Source organism: Gambusia affinis, linkage group LG04, assembly GCF_019740435.1.
Source record: "Gambusia affinis linkage group LG04, SWU_Gaff_1.0, whole genome shotgun sequence".
In the NCBI taxonomy this organism is placed as follows: Eukaryota; Metazoa; Chordata; class Actinopteri; order Cyprinodontiformes; family Poeciliidae; genus Gambusia; species Gambusia affinis.
Window position 1 is genome coordinate 9,331,055 of NC_057871.1, and position 19,639 is coordinate 9,350,693.

At 37.5% G+C, this 19,639-nt stretch overlaps 1 protein-coding gene across 1 annotated transcript in view; it reads right to left on the reverse strand.

The window, feature by feature from the left end:
• Positions 1 to 3,191: 3,191 nt before the first annotated feature.
• Positions 3,192 to 19,639, reverse strand: part of pcdh7a (protocadherin 7a) — a 55,865-nt gene continuing 39,417 nt past the window's right edge. The window contains exons 5-6 of the mRNA XM_044114704.1: positions 12,460 to 12,661; positions 3,192 to 7,909 (exon numbers count right to left, since the gene is read on the reverse strand). Coding sequence (XP_043970639.1) covers positions 7,371 to 7,909; positions 12,460 to 12,661 — 741 coding nt within the window. The 3' untranslated portion in view covers positions 3,192 to 7,370. The remainder of the gene's footprint in view (positions 7,910 to 12,459; positions 12,662 to 19,639) is intronic.

Here is a 19,639-nt window from a genome sequence, read left to right on the forward strand (position 1 = left end):
AATAACCAATAAACATGTGTTGTAAAATAGAAAAATAAATAAATAAAATAAAATGTCAAAGACAGCAGAAGAGCTGGTCATTCTTGTGAAGTTATTCTGACTTAAGGTCATTTCCTGAAAAACCTTTAATGGTCAGCCAAGAGAAAATCACAATTTACTTAAACTTGACAACATTTACATTAAACAGGAAGTATTTTCAAAGAACTCCAAATCTAAGAAATAAGCCAAGACATGGATTTCTTACGATTCTGAAGAACAAATATGAATCTTCTTGCCAAATTTAAAGCTTGACAATTAGCATATAAATCCAGTTAAAGTAATTTACATGCGGCATATAAAAAACACATCACATTTTTTATTTTCATTTCTCACTGTGAATAAGGACACTCTGCTACCAGCTTTTTCACAAGCTCTTTAGTTCTGGAGTTGATTCGCACATTTCACACCAAAACCTGGACACAAAATCAGTCTCCATCCTGAACAGTAACATGACTCCACAGTGTTTACACTTGCAATGAATTGTATCAACACAAGAATGTGGCACGAACAGCGATGCAATTTTCTTCTTGCAGATAAAGAAATCATTTTAGCTAATTTACTTGTCTCATTGTAATAGCAGTATTCCTGTCCACTATTGGAGGGTGGTACAAAAATGAGGAATATAATAATGCCAATATATCAGCTATGACCACATGGGGTCAGTATTGCATATTTGCAAAAACAGAATACACCTTGCGGGCTTTTTTTTTTCTTCCATTTTTTTGACATTTCAGAGTCCTTCACAGTAATCTTTGCAGCTGTTAACACCTGTGAATCGTTTTGTAAGATAAGTCTTAAGTCCAAATTGCTTCTACATTTGAAAACCTTTCACAGAGCAGCATCAAGTTTAGGAATATTCACCTTTCAAAGATTAAAAATGATGAACAGCGCCACATCTCAGTACTCTATCCCAGATATGTCAGTGTGCTGCAGAATTACATCACAGATCTACATTAAAATAAAGAGTCGGGCTGTGGAATGCATCAGTTCTTTACTAATCAGAAATTTTACTTGGCCTCTTGACAACCCTGAAAAAGATGACTAAAACTGACTCGAGTCTTAGTTACTTCAAATGACCTTCATCTGCAGATGCAAATTGGCCACATGTAACATGAATTTGTGTTTAGATTGAAGTACACAACCACACTGATGGACCCACTTGCATCTGATGGTTGAAGTAAATATCATATTTCTTGAGGCAGCAATGTTCACAAGTGCTTTTCTTCAAGTCCAAGCCAAGCCTCGAGACTCTGATGACACAACTTTGTATTTTCACATCAGATGCTTGCTGTCTAGTCATAGAACATGGACATACTTTAGGTTGTAAGTTCAAAACCTGATTTAACAAAGACTCTTTTAAAATCCCTATATTTTTCAGAAATTTCAATTCCATATGTATAAACAATCTGCTATGCGCAAGAGAAAATGATTTAATAATTTATTGATAAATAATTAATAAACATGTACCCTATTAAAAGAAAAAATACATATACGTTAAAAGAAAACTAATAGTTAAGAGTGCACACCTGTTAATGTACAATGTCTGAATTAATTATCAGGCAGTTTTTGTATCATGAAGAACCAGCTCTGTATTTCTGTTAGTTCTTTATTAGAAGTGAAAGTCATTTATTAAAAGATTCAGTTAAAGACACATATTGTAATCACCAGCCTCTTGATTATCTCTGGTTTGTATATTAAACTGACCAGTTGAGAGGAAAAGATGCAGGTCTCTGTCAAAGCCATGCCTTGACTCAACTTAAATGTTTGCTCAAAGGTAGCACAGAAAATACAGAAACTTAAGGAATTTAGAATCAGCCTTAAATTCATTATGCTTTTGAAAAACATCAAAGAGAATCCCAACATACTGTGCATGACTTTACCCAAAAACATCCACATTTACAGAGTCCATTATATATAACTCAGAGGAGAAAACATTAATCATTTACTCACATCATCTACAAATACCGGCTTACTGTCACAGTTGATTACTCCAAGTAAAGTTTGTATATGAAACTTGAGCCCCAGATGCTGAGTTCTAGATGAGTTCCTGGAGTGCACATCTAAAGCTGCTGCTTCCTATCTTGTGACTGTATATTGTTTTGAGAAACACATGCTATATGGCTTCAAGCAAGACAATTAAGCTGATTACCTGGAAAATCAAGTTGTGTCAAGTCTCTGATGATATATGTTTTGCTTTTGATTTACTCCTGTTTTGAATACTGCCTGTTGTCTTGGGATGAAGGCTGGAATTGTGTGGCTTTGCCATTGGAGGGTGTATTGTTTTTTCCCCATCATTTTTAACCTCTGCTAGACTTATGCTGCTTATTCACTTCAAACCACCACTCAGCAAATGTGTTGCATGTTTAGCTCCAATGCTCGTTGATATGTACATATTCATCAACTAACCATGTTGGAATACCTTTGGCTTATTGTCGACAGGCCTCTAAATAAGCCCAGTTTAACTAATTTAGATATTGAGCTAACATTTATATCTTTTGAACCTTGAAAGTTCAAATTAACAATCTCAACTCACTTAGAATCTGTGAGAGAGCAAAAACACAAATGATTTTAAATAAACGTAAATAAAATTAGGCAGAAAGGACATAAAGATCAACCGATCATCTGAAAAGGAATTTCCAATGCCCCTAAAAGATTAGATAATTGTTTGTTGAATAAATACAAAAAAAAAATAACAGGGCATCCAATGAGTTCTACCTTCAGTTTCTAGAATCCTGCACACCAAAGTGAGGGAAGAGCTTGCATACTAAGATTTAGTAATGTTATTGGGTTACACCCGCATTGGATGTGTAGCTCATATAAGATGAAATTTTCCAATATGTCTAAAAGATCTATTGTAGTGTACCTTTTCTGTTGATCAAATTGTGTACGCTATAATGTGAGATGAATAATAAGGTGATATTGAAGCCCTGTTTCCTTTAGGCACGGCCTTCCAACATCACTGTAACAAAAGGCAGATATGCCTGACTTTTTTTTTTCATCTTATTTGAGATTCCAGTCTAAGTCAATGACTCAAGACCTGATTTGTCTTGAAGCAACTCTCTCATTGTAGTCATTAAAATTCAAAACTGATTGACTGACAGCATCTAAGAAATAAAAGAGAGAAAAAAAGAGTAAGAGAGCTGTAAGCCAAATGAGTGTTTGAAATTTTTAATGCGAAAGTCAAACTTGTACATGATTCATCTTCATTACCAAACCATTAATTTGCTCCTCCTCCTCCTCCTCTTCTTCTTAATCATCATAGCAAATGCAATTAGTTCATTATGTACTTACAGGAAGGGAGCAGTCAAAAAAGCGAAAAATGATACAGTCCCCTAAGATGAGAAAACAATACAAAAGAAAACCAAAACAGTTTTTCATTTGATTTTTTTTCTTTTTCTTGAGTGCAGATTTGAACCTTAAGCATGCCATCTTCTCTTAGGGGTTTCCAGACTTTCAGTCTTTCTACAGTGTAGGTTTTCTATGTACAAGGCGAGGATAAAACAGCAGGAGAAGACAAGATAAAAGAGTTTTTATAAAAGTCTTTGCTTGAGGATGACAGATCTGAGTCCACTCTGTTTTTCCTCTTTGTTTTCCAGTAGTCTAAAACATATTCAGGTTTAAACGTGCAGTATAAAAAGAAAATGGACACACCCACACAGTTCCATATACAGCAAGTTCTGTGAAATTCAGATCGGATGGAGTTTGAAAAGGATCATCATGTAACTGCCATAAAACAGTAGTCTGAAGACAAAAGCACTTCTTAGACAACTCCTGTTTTTTTTTTTGTTGTTGTTGTTTTTTTTTTTGTCTTAAAAGGTATCCCGAGTGTTTTACTTTGCAGTGGGGACCCTCGTACACCTCGTTCCAGGAGTCCACTTTGCAACGTAAAGTCTCTACAAACAGAGTCTCCAAAGCTTTCACAATTTTTTTTGGTTCTTCTTTAGCACAGTCCATCAAGAACAGAGCTCATTAAATCAGCAATACTGGAGGTGGAGGGGCGTTGGAGGTAATGAAGGCTGGGGACTAAATAGTTACGTCATTGGGCTCAAAACTCCAGATTGTGCACAGAGTAGTAGAGTCTGAAGTATGTACAATTTTACAAGGAGTTTAAGTAGAACATCTAAAATCCCCCTTAAAAAGGTAAGATGTCTTTGCACACCTGAGTTTGCTGCTGTTCATTTTTTTATCTTGTCTCTTTGTCTAGTCTGATCCAAAACAACCAGATAAAAAAACATAGGAGACAGACTTACTGGCAGTTTCCACCAGAGTTACATTCGCCCATTCAGACATTAATGAGATCAGTGTAGATCGAGGGAGGAGAGGAGAGAAGAGGAGAGGAGAAAGGAAACTCATTAAGACCACAGGGACGACCTAACCCTATTATCCCTATCACGCCATGGAGCCACACACACACACACACACACACGCTCCGATGATGGGAATTAAGAAGCGTTGGCCTCGATCCACACCCACTCCTCTATACTACGCAGCAGAGTGTGTCGGAGAGGCTGCCGCAGTAGATGACAGGTTGGCCAGGACATGAAGGAGTCTGTTATCGGCACAGCAGCATGGGCGTGTTCAGGTCAGAACTTCGCTCTTCTGCCGCACAACATGCTTATTCCACCCTCTGGCACACCCTTCCTCGCAACTCTGAAAACTCTGAGAAAAAAGGCCCAAACAAATTTACCCAACTGCAGCTCAGTTCCTCCGTCCGCCATCATTATTTCCACTACCCCCTTTATAAGCACAGTCATTTAGTACAGATGTATCCAAACAGTCGTGCTGCCAAAAAATAATAAGCACAAGCTTTTTCTTAAAAGAAAAAAAAGAAAGAGAAAAAAATACATTTTCTGTCATGCAGTTTTCTTTTGCTTTCCTTAATATACCTTACAGGAATTACAGAGAAGTGGTTCTTTTACACGAGTTCTACTTACACTATGCGGAATACTCCAACGGTTTCTATCGTTACTTTAAGAGTAGATGCCATTGCAATTCTCTTTAATCTTGGCTTGCGCATCAGTCAGAGAAAGAGAGAGATGGGTAATTATTTAAATATGTTTCATGTTTAAATACTGGCTGGAGAGGAGCAGGCAAAACGCTACAGCTAGTTTGATGTGGCAAAGCACAAAAAAAAGAAAAAGACGTAGAGGAAAGCACAAACACACATGAACTGAGCGTTTCATAAAATCTCAGTTTGTTTCTTTCGAATGAACTTGATTTGTGTATGTTTGTGTCTCTTACATGATTTTACTGCATGGAAGTGAATGCAGGTTATTATAGACTTTACCTTAAAACTTTTCACTCTATGTGAGCTCTACAAATGCTCTGCATGAGCTCGAGAGTACATGCTAATGTGTGTACACTATGTGTTTGCAACTGCATGCTTGCATGTGTATATATATATTCATATATAAATATGTGTGTGTATGTGTAGATGCAAAATGAAGTTGGCACCTATGTCTACTCTGAAACTACGGAGAGCAGCAGAAAGAGAACACTGCTGCTTCATCAAATGCACACATACAGTATATACATACAGAGTGGGAGTGAAGGGAAAATCATAAGCATACGTCTTCACACGTGGCAGAATACTCTGGCACTAGAAACACGCAATGAGAACCATGTACTGTGAGTAGTTACATTTGATTGCTGTATAAAAAAAGTCCTGTCTTGCTCTGATTTTCTGTTCACACTATAAGAATCTCAGGGGGCTGGTTAATACCCCACACCTCTGTTATGATACATTTAGTTACAGTGCATTACAAACCTATTCATACTCACTGGACCTTTCCACATTTTATCACGTTACAACCTCAAACCTCAATAGGTTCTTTTAATGTTATGTTATAGACCAACCAAAAGTAATGAATAGGTGTGAATCAGAAGAATATGTTGTTTTCAAAAAGTTTTACATATAAAAATCTAAAAGTGTCACATTTGTAGAATCCATTTTTCTAATGCCCCTAAATAAAATCTAGTGCAAACAATTGACTTCAAACGTCACTTGTGTGTTATTCACTCTTAGCAGAGTGTTCTGGTATTGATGTGAAAAGCCGATTTTGCAGATTCTCTATTGGATTTATGTCTAGACAATGACTGGCCTCAGTTCTTACTTAGAAGTACGGCAAAGGGCGAATTCATTCTTTTTCATCTGGAGAAACTTCAATTAGCTGAAATGAATTATCATTTTACTCAGATGTGGCAGCAATAATAAAACTCCAGTTTTTTTTCCCAGGCTGCATAGGAATATGGTTTGGTCAGAACTATTCCATTGTAACTCTGACTGTCTGCTTAGATTTGTGGTTTTATACTTGAAAGTGAACCTCAGCATCAAAATCAAGTGTCTTACAACCTATAACAGGTTTCCTTCCTGGATTTCACTCTATCAGCTCAATCCATCTTTATCAGCTATAGCCAGTTTCTCTGTTTCTGCTGAAGAAATGCATCCCAGAGCATGATGCTTCCATAATGGTGTGTTCAGGAAGATGGGGTGTTTTAAAGCAGACCAAAACGTCTGATCAGATTTATATTTTTGAAATCGTACATCAATCCATCTACTTTACATTTACCTGCTACTTTATAATGAATTATCATCATCATCATCAAAAAAAAAAAAAAGAAGAAAATCCAATAAAACACATATAACAATGGAGTTGTAACAGAATGGAGTAAAGATCAAGGAGTATGAGCAATTTTGCAAGGCACTGTAAAGCATAGGAAAGTTTGATTACTGAATTAGATCAAGTCATTGCGAAAACACATTTTCTTCTTGTCTATTTTTTTTTTTCCACAGGAGGAAACTTCAGTTGTCTTTTAGCTGGGTCAGACCAGATGAGTCCATTTCTGGCCTGATGAAGTCTTAGTTTGTGTAGATGCACCAGACTTTTAGAGGATCAGAGTTCACGTAGGCTTCTTCACATAAATACATATACGGTCGAAGGGTCAGGCATGCATTGGATTCAGTAAAAAAAAAAAGAAAAAAGAAAAAAAAAAGCACAAGAAAAGATTGTTTTCCTCCGCTTAGACACACACAGTCATTGCCTGTTAGGTAGCTTTCAGCAGTTATAAAAAAGTGTTTTTGGAAAGAGTTCCCAGTTCGAGACCTGATCAATCACTTGCTTAAGTTTAAGTGCTGATAATTGTTAGTACGAGTCTTGAAATTACAGTTTGATTTTAGCTTTTTGAAAGCATCCATTTGTCATTTTTCACATCTTCAAAGGTTGAAAAGACCAACCACACCGATGACTTGTCAGTGCAGCTTGGAACCTCTTTTATTTTTTTTTAACACACAAATGTAAGAGTTTCATGAGGATTGCACCCCCTACAGGCTGTTACAGATAGACTTCCCGGCGTGACAACGTGAGGCATGAGGTTGTCTTGTAGTCCCCTCCAGTCCGTGCCAGTGGTATGACCTCAGGTGGGTTTTGGCCCTCGCCTGCCTCCTCCTCAGGCTGGCGCCTCCCAAGACCCGCACCGCTGAACGTGTCGTAGGATGCGGAAGTCATTTTGCGGTTAAGAAGATTCCGGTTGTGGTCGCCCATGTTTCTGTTGCGGTCTCCGCGGCCCAGGGTGCCGAGGGGGTCCCCGTTGGCTAGGGGTAACCTTTGACCTTCTCCTCCGACCAGAACGCCAGGCTCTGAGCTCCCTGCGCTGCCGGCACTCTCGCTGTCGCTTTCACGGTCGTTGCCACGGAGATTGTTGTTATCGTCACCTGGAGCAAAGGTAGAGAGGCGTGGAGGGTCGCTACCGTGTCGCTGCCTTTGCCGTGGCGAAGGGCGGACAGGCATCCAGCATGTGTCAGAGTGGCCGAACTCATCACACTCCCTGGTGCACTTTCCAGTTAGTGCTACGTCTGGAAGCTGTCTAGCATCTGGAAAAAGGAAGTGGATAACAATGGGTAAAAAAAACCCCAAAACATTAAATATTTCACCTTGCTAACCCAAATTAACAAAACAAGTTGACAACCAAATAGAAACTGCTGCAGAAAATGAGTTTACAACTGAAAAACAGATAAAAGAAAACAACTGATAAAAACAAAGAAAAAGATTAGACTGAAGCTATTAGGGAGGGGAGCCTGAAAGGAAGAAAATATGCTGTCTAAGCAGAATGCAAATTGCTGACTTCTGAGGAATGTTAAAAAAGGGAGAAAGCAGCTGCGATCAGCACTACATGAAAGGTGAAAGGTGAGGTCAGACAAAGCAACCATCAGAGCCTTAGGGGAATGTAATTATCTGCTTTCTGAATGGTAAAATCTACACTTCTATACGTGTAATGTGAAGGTTACATATTTCAAATCCCGTGTGAACCCACATCCTGTACAAAAGATCAACGAGGACACCGGTGACTGGACGCGGATTTTCTCAAAGGAATGAAAGGCTGTGGATTTTTAAACCAGACATTTTTGCAGTAGTCCTTCACACCCGTGTCAAAATGTGAAGCTTCTGTGGTGTAAAAAAATTAGCTCATGACAGATCATTTCACCTTTTAATGTGACATCCAGTATAATCCTACTGAGTATTAGGGCAAAAGATAGAAAATTTTAAAAAAGGTATAAACCCTTGAACCAGGGGTCCCCAAGTCCAGTCCTCAAGGGCTACTGTCCTACTACTTTTAGATGCATCTATGCATCTGAATTCCCTCTCCAGCATCCAATCAGCTCTGCAATAGGCTGGTAATGAGCAATTTATTTGAGCCAGGTGTGTTTCAACAAATATGCATCTAAAAGTTGCAGGATGGTAGCCCTGGAGGACTGGACTTGGGGACCACTGCCTTAAACTAATTCTTAGTTTTATGCAACTGACCCAACTTTGACTTTATTCTTGATTTATATGGAAGAAGGCCCAGAAAACATTTCTGCCAAATTAAATATCTGGGTGTAACTATAGTATTCTAAAATTGCGACTGTGCTAGCGTCTCAAGAAAAATGTATTGCAATGTTTGGCCTACAATTTTAAAAGGCATTTTTGGTGGAAAAACACCATACTGACTCTGAAGTAAAGTGGGGACAGCATCATGATCTGGGCTTACTTTTCTGAAGGTTTTTATTAAGGTGGATAAAATCATGAGCAGTTCCAAATATGAGACAGGTTTTACCCCAAACCTTCAGTTGTGCTAGAAAGCAGAAGATGAAGAGGGATTTTATTTTTCATCATCACACCAAGTGAAAGCAAACATCCAAATCAACAAAAAATGACTTCAAAATATGAGAAAACTGTGAAGGCACCTTAAGAGGTCTGTGGACAATAGAGGTCCTCACAATCCCACTGATTTGGAGAATCGCTGCAACCAGGTTCTTGCAAGTATTTTATTTGACATTTTTTTCCCTAAGAAGCAAGTTGGTTCCACAGTGTGAGTCACATTGAAGGTGGAAAAATGTTTCATCTTTTACACCAGGAATTTTTAAAGAGTATGTACTTTTGAGACTCATTTTGTATAAAGAAACTGAGTAACATGGACACAAAACCTCCTCATTTGGCATTCACAGCTGATTGTTGATTTTGAAGGGTTTTTTGTTGTTTATTTGTTGCATAATTAAATAAAACACACTTGAAACTAATCATGAGATAGTGGGCATCCTTTTAGCCAGCCACTCTAGCTAAATAAGGCAGAAATGGCAGAACGTTTGGGAATTAAAGTATAGGGTTTTAGTGACAATAAAAAGATGCTCCAGCAAAGGTGTTTTTTTACATTAACAGGGCTATTATTAATTAAAATGAAAATATTACAGAAAAATTATTTTTTAAACCAATAAATTCTGATTATTACATAGGTTTTCAAGACTGCAGTGTGAATTCACCTGTTAATTATGTGGCACTGTGGTTGTATTGCTATATATTCTCCGTCATATTTGGATGGTTCATCATTATGTAAGCAACAAAAGGTCTCCTATCTTCCTCCCATCCTCTATATGCTATTGAGCTGCTGCGCTCACTAGAGAGAGTGCAGTCATTGCAACTTTAACAGTGTAGATTCAGCTGCACCTATATTTGGAGCGCTCCTATATATTTATCATTACGTAATGCAATAACGCAATCTCTTGTCTTCTTGCAGCAAACTGGTTCTTCATTTTTGTGAGCCACTTTATTGGGTAAAACAGCAGAAATGTTAAATGTTGCAGCTAAAAAGGGCTCCAGTGGTAAGAAAGTGCTGGACAACACTTCATTTCACAGTAAAAGAGAAGTGCTGGTTAATCTTAGCGTATGGTTATCCCTGTCAGAAAGAAGCAGTTAAACAAAACATTTATGGGTGATTTTAGCAATGGTTTACTAAATTGAACCACACAATACGGACACTGGCTGTCATTTTGTGTTGAAGTAGTAGCTGTTTTATATGGATTGGCTGAAAATGTGTAGGACTCATCAGTATAGAAATGGATATAAATGCCATCAAATTCTGTGTTTGGTTTTTCCCCAGGCAGCAGCTTTAATGATGCACACATATTGTGATGTGTTTTGAAACTATAAATTGGATTTGCATAGCTTGGGATTTCTTCTTTATTGAGACTGCAAGGAAAACATTTAAAAACAATTAAATTAATTTAACCTTTCAACGATCCATTACTGCTTATCTGGGGTGAGGTTGTAGGGGCTGCAGCCTGAGCAGCCTGAGGCACCTGGGCCTGCTCCTCTATGAGATTCCCAAGGCTTTTCCAGGACAGCCAAGAAACATGTTTAGTTTGATGCAATATTTAAATTAAGTTTTTGCACTATGACTGAGACACCCGCATTAAATATAACTAACAATTTTCAACAAATGCACATGGTGTCTTGCAAAAGTATTCACTCCCTTTGAACTTCAAAGTAAACATTTCATCTGACAATGTATTGGCACAAACATGTGCATAATTGTGGAGTGGGTTATAATTTTTTTTTTTACGGTTTTCAGGGGTTTTATATTTAAAATCTGAAAAGTCTTGTCAGCATTATATTAAGTCCCCTTTATTCTGTTACCTAACAAAACATTTACACTGCTTGATATTGCTGAAAGAACAGAACATTGCTTAGGATTGAACAGAACCTGTGCAGTGAGCAGAACTAATATGTAGGAAAAGATCATCTGGTGAAAACCAAAACAAAACTTTGTGGTTTATTAAAGCTCTATTTCTGGAAACACTGGACATCAGCCTGTAGTCCCTTCCACCAAACATAGTGGTGGCAACATCATGTTATTTTAAGCAGGGACAAACAAGCCAGTCAGACAGATGGGAATTAAATACAAGACAGTCCTGGGAAAATTAAAAATATCAGAGGCTACAAAAGGTTTGAGACTGGGTTCACCTTCCATCGCCACAGCAACCATTAACACAAAGCCAGAGCCACAATCGAATGACTCTGATCAAAGCACATTCATGAGTTAGAATGATCCAGCCAAGGTCTTGACTTAATAATTTTTAGCAAAGCTTCAAAATTGATGTTTTGCAGACTACATGCAATCTGACTGACCTTGAGCTATTCAAAGAATGGGGAAAACATTTAGCTTCTGAATGTCCTAGTAGAGAGTTACCCCTAAAAGATTTGCTGCCGTATTTGAAGGAAAATGCCAGTTTAGGTAAAAGGAGTGTTTACTCAGGGCAGAGGGAGGGTGAATGGGTGGTGAGGGGCTGAATTCAATGCATGGACATTTTTCAGGTTTTCATTAGTGTAAAAAATATATTTTGTGTTGAACTTTCCTAAAATCCCCAATCTCTAGAAAAAAATTGAAGTTTGAGGTTGTAGATTGACAAATTGTAAAAAGTTCTTCTGAAAGGCATTTTAAGTATTCAACTATTCTGCCTTATGACTCCTGTCTTCTTCTGACCATGAAAAAAAAAACAGTCCAAAAGAAATTCAAATTTTGATTATAGAACACACAAAAAACATGATTTTAGTGGAATAACACTGACCCCCTTCCCTCCAACAATTAGTCAGCTTCCACTGGCATGGTGACCTTGCTGTGCTGCCACAGCTCTAGCTTTTTTAAGACTTGCAGTGGAAAAAGGAACAAAGGGAATTTTTTGTCATTGACAGAGAGGCTTAAGGCCACGGATGAGACTCAAGACACTGCCGCACATTAGCTTTTCTAAAAAATCTCCTCACATAATACACAGAGGCCTTGCTCACACAGAAATCCTGATGTGCGGTGCTTGCAGACACACAAAGGACAACTGCTTTATAGTGTAAAACACATTTCCATCAAGAGAGAAAGAATAAAGACTCCTGGGACCTTGACAGCAAGTCAAGGTTCCAATGAAAGTCTTTCTCTGGGTTGTTTCTGTGTGTGTGATAGAAAGAGAGTGTGTAATCAAAATATCTCTAAGCCTTTTTTGGCATAAAGTACATAGCCTTGAGAGGGGAAATATTTCAGTGAATGTGTTTGGCAGCGTCTTAAGCTCAATGAATTACTTTGGCAGAATGGTTAATTATGTTCGGAATGCCAGTATACCGTTCTCTACATGCTCCTCCTCCCCCACGCTGCCCTCCGGCGTTGTGCGCTCGTAGCCTTCTTCAGGAAGTGGCAGAGCTCCCAGGCGTGGTCCTGATGAACTCTTGCTGCTTGGTGTCTCTGAGTCTTCCAGGCCACTGTCATAGCAACCACCGTCCTGAGGTTGGCTCACGACCGAGAAGGTCACCCGGCGAAGGGTCCCCTGCAGGCAACGTACAAACACAATATGGGATTAATCATCTAGGATTCCTAATCTGAGATTCTAAATCTGAGGATTAGACTGTTGGGCAGGGTCTGCAAAGACATATTGAGATTATCTGATCATGTTCTCCTTGATTATGGGTTTAGCAGCTACAATGCAGTGTAATAGTCGTCAACCAATCACAGGGGTCTATCAAAGTTTTCTGATGCCTTTTAATCCCAGTTTGGATTAATGCTGCTGGACATGTCTGGTGTTTACAAACCACTGGCCTGCCCAGAAGATTCTTACATCTGATCTGGATTGGTGTCTAATTGTGACAGCTGTGTAATATGGAGTCCACTCTCAAAAACACTTATTTGTGCTCTACTGAATAAGTGAAGACAGATAAACGATGAGCGTTTTGATGCTATTTAAGCTCCCTTAGGTCAGCGAATGCAGGAAAATGTGCTGATGTTAATAAAAAGCCTTGTTTGTGTTTCTGAAACTCAGGTGTTCAAAGATCTATAGATCAATCTGTAAATGCTTAATCATATTATGGGTGAGGGAGTGGATTCTAACTTTCCCCCATTGTTACATCATGCGTGTCTTAAGTTATTGACACTTTAGAGTTAAGTTCTTCGTATACTGCAACTCTGCAGTTTACAGGTCTGTGTGACATTTGATTTCCTCAGGCAGTGAAGATTTTATGATTAAAAAAGTATCTCCAAAACCCAAAGTACCTGGAGAAACTCCACAGATCTATTAGGAGAATCTGGAAATTTTGATATGAGAGATATCTTAAAAGATATGGTTCCAGACTATATGGGGTACATTTGCTGCTATATAAAGCACAATAATTTTTTTGTTTTGAATCATTTACAAAAAACATTAAAAAATACAATAGTTTTATTTCCATTGTTTTTACTTTGTGCTTTAATTTGGATTTTTTTGATGATTTGTCTCATATATATATATTTTTTATTTTTATTATGAAGAGTGTTTTGACATTTGTGAAACATCTACATCTAGATGTTTGCATCTACAAACTAGGCAGTATACAGCCGAGGTGGTTTCAGTAAATATTTTCAGTATATCATCCACACAAAGTGAGCAGCACAACCACTGTGATGCTCAAACACAAATCAACCCTGTCTTGTTAGCACAGCGGCTTTGAGGTTGGATGGAAAATAAGACTGTAAGTTCACGCTGAGAAAATATCATAGAGCTAAATGACTCGGTCTGGCCTGAAGGGATCGCTCTGCACCAGGAAGCCCATCTCTATATGACACCCATCCTATCTCCTCTCAGACTCACTTATCTGCTTACAAAATTACAAGCTTTTAAATCTAGATCTGCTTTGAAACATGCAGTGTATGGTGAGGCAGTGAAGGCTACAGAGACAAGAAAAAGATTACTGTGGAATAACTTTAGCCTTGAATGTCACCTCTGGATAATCTGCTGGGAAGCTGATGGACGGCTCGTATAAAAAGCTAAACCTGTGCCAATTTTTTTTTTCTCCCACAAGCACAGAATAAAATTAAACATTTGAAATGCTTATACTAAAAAAAGACAAGATGGTACACAGCAGAATTAAGTCAGAAAGAAGGGATTAATGCTGAACTATTATCGTCTGTGACTTGCTAACAATATTTAGATGATAAAAGTGACTCCAACAACAGTAATAGAGAGCAAAATATTAAAGTCTTGTGAAAAAAACATCTCAATGGATTCATCTTGACTTTCAAAGAATAAAACTTTTACTTTAGTGCGCCAGCTTTCATCAAGTGTAGTGGAATCTCTTCAGAGGAGAGCCTCTGGTAAATAAATAGAAAATGCATAAAAGAATGTGACTCAATGAAATGGAAAGTGTATGAAAGAATTTGATTCTGAGTGAAAGTGAATCTGAGATCTCATCATAATCAGTTGGATTTCTTACACAAGAAATGTCAATACAAATATTTTCACTATTGCTTGACTTAAAAGGTTGTCAAAACCATTTTCTTGGTGTGAGAGCATTGCATAACATAGCTTTGTATGGACTTAAAATTATATTTCTAAATAAGAGTAATGTGCATAATCAAAGATGATTAACCCATTTTTTTGTGTTTCTCACATATTATTAAATGATTAAAATAGGACTTTGGCATTGGATTTTCAAAGCACCCAATAGAAATTCTTCAAATATGCTCTGCTGTCACCAACCATGGGGACTCGTGTAAAGGTAATTAAAAAAACTCTAATTGGATATAAAAATGTACTCCATTCAAAATAAAATATACTTGACACTGCCTTCAATATAAAAATAAATTAGCATTTCACATTTTGCAAAACACACATTTATTTTATCTGTATAAAAAAGAGCAAGGGCATATGGAATTTTTCTTTCTGAATCATCCACAGCAAGAAATATACTTTTGTGTAGCAAACTGAATTTTCACTATCAAAGTTACTGATTCTGGTCCACAAAGATGCATAAAGGCTCAGGAACAACAGGGTCAGCTGTTGTTTTTGCAAAACTAAAAACTAAAACTAAAATATAGTTCTGCTATATTTTAGTAAAACTTGTTATGATGCAACTAAAATATTCAACGTTAGCAGCAGCTGTTTGCAAAGTTTGCCAACGTTCAGTGATTATGGTGTAACAGTTGTTAATCTACCAATTAGCATTGCATCAAGTACAGAAAAAATGTATTTGCAAGATATGAGCTAAAAAGGAAGAAAGGGCTACTGACAAATATTTAGAAAAAGATTAAAGCAAAATTTTTCTCAAACAAATTTGGTTTTCCCCACAGTGTTTTTAAATAATTTGTCATCAATATAAAGTACTTCATAGTCCATTCTTTAAATACTTTTCTGTTTGCATTGAAAGTTCAAATAGACAAGCATTAAACTGCAATAAAATGGTAAATGTGATGCTTTCCTATTCAATGCAAACGGATCTTTCTGACTCCGTCAACAAAACAGGGAAATTCAAGAACCACTTCCTTCCTTTCTGTAGAACAAGAGTTGCAAACATAGAAACAGAGTGAAAATCTCTTATATCCGTGGCTCATGGTCACAGGTTTCACTTACTACACCAGAGGAAGTGACATTGTCACAGCAACTGAAAAGCAACATCAAACGGGCTTAACTTTCAAAATCATAAGGGAAAATAAATGGCGTCTGAGATGTTGAGGTGTGAAATATTGTGACAATCCTTATGATTATTGTTGGGATCCATCAAGTAGTGATGTTCATTACAGATTTTTAAAAATTGTTTTAAATATTTACTTTTTCGCAGTTATAGAGTTGTGTAATACGTTAAGCTTGAGCGGTAACAGTAACTATGAAGTTCTGAAACTTCAATGCTGATAACTAGTCTGTGATGTTGCATGGGAGAAAAATCTGCAGCGAGATCCAACCTGCAACACAAGGCGGGCCTCGATCGACCGAGGGTGAGTTACTGGTATTGGCAGTCTGGATGTGGTTGCTCTCAGTTGCAAATTTCAGCTCTTCTGCCACAAATCCATCTAATTCAATTTCCTCCATACTGGCCGTAGCTGCCCCCTCTCCTTCCTTCATCATAATAATGTTATTTTCAATTTATTCTCCCCATGACTTTTCCCCCTAAAGCTGAACTTCTGTTTTTCACAACTATCCACATGTTCCCTGTTCCTTTGGCTCACTTCCTCTACCCGTCTTCCACTCCTTTCTCTCCTTGCCAGTCAGCTTTATGATGTGCAGATCGATGATAAGTCCTTGACCTCGTTATAGGTCCCTCTCCGCTTCCCCCACCGCAGGGTTTATTGACCCATAACTCCTCCACCGTCAGAAACCCCATTTCCCCTCTTTTTTTCTCTCCCGCTCTCCTTCCAATCTCAAAGTCTTGAACTCTTTGACAACCTTCTCTTCTTTTGCCAAATGCCATATTTTGGCTACTTTTAGTTTAATTACATTTGAGCAGCTGCACACTGTAGACCTTCTGCCCTGGTCCTTTTAGCTTGTTCTCATTGCTGCTAACTTGTCAACACATATTTGACTCCATTAATACAATTCATATGTTTTTCTGTTTAAATGTTTTTAGAGTTTCTTTAGAACTCTGTCTTCTAGGATAATATCTTTAGGATATTCATTTCTCAGCTTTTGTCATGGAGTGAAGGGCAGAACTCAAACCTCAACATACCAAGCATTATCAAGTTGTGGTTACATAAATAATTTCTGTTGTGGACGTTTCTAGACAGGGGAAACTTTAAGTTGGCTATTTTCAGCATTTGTAAGGCATTTTAAATGAAGTGAAAACTCCAGTTAAAACTTTTAGTAACTGTTTTTTTTTCTTTTTTTGCATTTTTAGATGGATGTCTGTGAGTCATTCAGGTTGCAATAGCGGGAGAGCAAGACAATGTAGACAACAGGATGGCTGAATGCAGAGCAGCAATCTATAGTTTTATCCTTTTGAGTTTTTACCACCTGGAACACAATGCATTTGGAAAAGTGTGAAATATTTAGGAAATATAACAATTAAGGAGTATTTTGGTTTTCAAATAGAAAAGTCAATGTGAAAATACAAGTTGTAATATTGATCTTTCTTATAGTAAGAGCTCAATGTGAGTAATAATGAGGAATGTCAACAGAAAAGACTGGAACATTTTTTTAACAATGTTCTTCAGATGTTTTCTTTCTTTTATTGTAATTCTTAAATTGGATTCGTAGTTGCAGCTACACTTACAAAGGATTTTAACTATTTTAATGTGTGCTTCCTTTTCTTGACTAAAAATGTGCAATAAAGGCTGGAAGCTAAAAGTTTCATATATCTGCCAAATCTTAGTCCATAAATATTGTAGCTATGAGAAATCACGCACGCACATAAACACACAAGAACATATGTATAAACTGGCTGAGGTCCAGTATGGGCTATAAATCTATCACTGATGGAATATTAATTGACTTTGATGACGGACATAAAAATACTTCCTCTTGATTTGACACGGTCAATTACAGTTTGGTGCTGACATGACAGCCTCAGTTCTCTGACATGATGAATATGTAAAAATGATTATGTGTGCAAGTATTGTGCAAACATTTTAGCGGACCATTCCACTATGGGAGCTAGTTTGAAGGTAATTCTGCTAAATCAGTGTGAATCAAAAAGACGCACGATCTGAGCTAAGAATAAACCCAACCATCTGAATCTTGCTCTGAAACAAAAAGAGGAGAAAAAAACCAGTTCTTAATATAGAATTAATTTCAGGGCAAGAGTTTTTTTTTCTCTTTCAGCAGTACACATGAGTGTGTGCGTGTGTTCATGTGTATGAGTGAGACTTCACACCTTTATGTTTGTGTTTTATGGCCATGTATGAGTGTGAAAGTCTAAAAGCCTGCAAGATGTGTTATGTCAGAATGCGAGAGCGCTTGTGTTTGTAGTGTGAAGACCGGCATATGCGTGTGCATGCACAGGTTGGCTCTGCCATCAAGGTAATTAGTGTGTAAACCTCCACGCTGTCGGTTCAAAGAGAATTAACGAGCTCTAGTTAATTAACAGTCTCCCGCTCTTCTCCTTACATGTGTCTGCATATTGAATGCATTTGTGTGTGGGGGGGATCTGTGCATATTGGTTTTTGTGCATATGTTAGTGTATTTGGACTTGAGTGCCTGTTTGTTTGACTGTGCCCTGCTTCATTCTGGTCTGCATAATGAATTGACAGGATGCGGCTTATGCATAAACCAGAACTACAAACATGGTTGTAGGACAAGAGCCACGTTTCCCCCCTTTGGATCTTGGCTCATTTTCCTGCCTCACATCATCTAAATATCAGAACAGAGTTGCTCCATAGTGACTGATCTTATTCGTTAATAGTTAGTTAGAAATATATAGTACGCTGTAACTCTCAAACACAACTGTGCCCACTTTTGATGTTTTGATGTTTTATGTTTTACTGTCTGTTTGATTATTACTTTTAGAGGTATTTTTTTTAAAGCCCATCTAGGGACAAGTGCTGCAAATTAGCTTTTGCTATTGCACTGTGACATAAACATGGGACTGCTGTTTTCTTCCAGTTTGTCTATGTCGCTGTATGTCTGTCCCTACCAAATAAACTAAGTTAAAAAAAATTTCATTCTTCGCATGTTTCTTGCTTGTAACAATGCCAACTGAGGTCAGGTTGCAGGTCAGAATAGAAACAAAACTAAAGTTACAAGTCATTAACTTACCTCTAGCACAAGCAGAAAAATACTGAGAATATGATGTATAATTCATATCTAACTAAGGACTCTGACCTTTACCGTACCCAGACACTCTTTTTAGTCCAAATTCCAAATTCCAAGAGCATATAAACTAATACATTTTAGGGTTTTGCAATGAATCTCATAGAATTTTGACTGGTCAGGTTAATTTAGGCTCATATTATGGCTGATCTCCAAAGCACAATGTCAGAGGTCAAGGGAGGTCATGCAGAATTTGCTTCAAAATTTTGCTTCTAGGACAAATAACCTTGTTTATATTTTGTTAAGCTAGTTAGTGTTATCCAGGATGCAGCTTAGAGCTGGGATACAATATGATGTTGGTGTCATATGAAACAGTAACTTCCTATTCGATGTGAACATAATGGACAACCAGATGCAGGGCTTTTTCCATATTTAAGAAGCTGTTACGCTGTTTCTTATGTTGCCACATACGGAAGTGCTTAAAGTGTTATACAGGTCTATACATGAGATAAATAAGCTGATTTATGAAACATCAATTATTTAGGTTGTCAACCCCAAATAATTCTGACTTGCTTTAGAACGGTAAAATGCTCTGCTCTCTTACACACCCCTTCGGTTAAAGCCTCTGCTGTGTCACATTAATTACTGACTTTCATGGTAGGTAATTTAGAAAAAAAAAGATTCAGTATGTTGCTGAATACAGTTTTAAAATGATTCAAGAATTGTTTAAAATCAGTCCTAGGAGATTAAGGTCTTACTAAATCACAAGATACGGAAATGTCTGATCTGTCAATCTCTAATATCAGTCTTTCTTTAGTC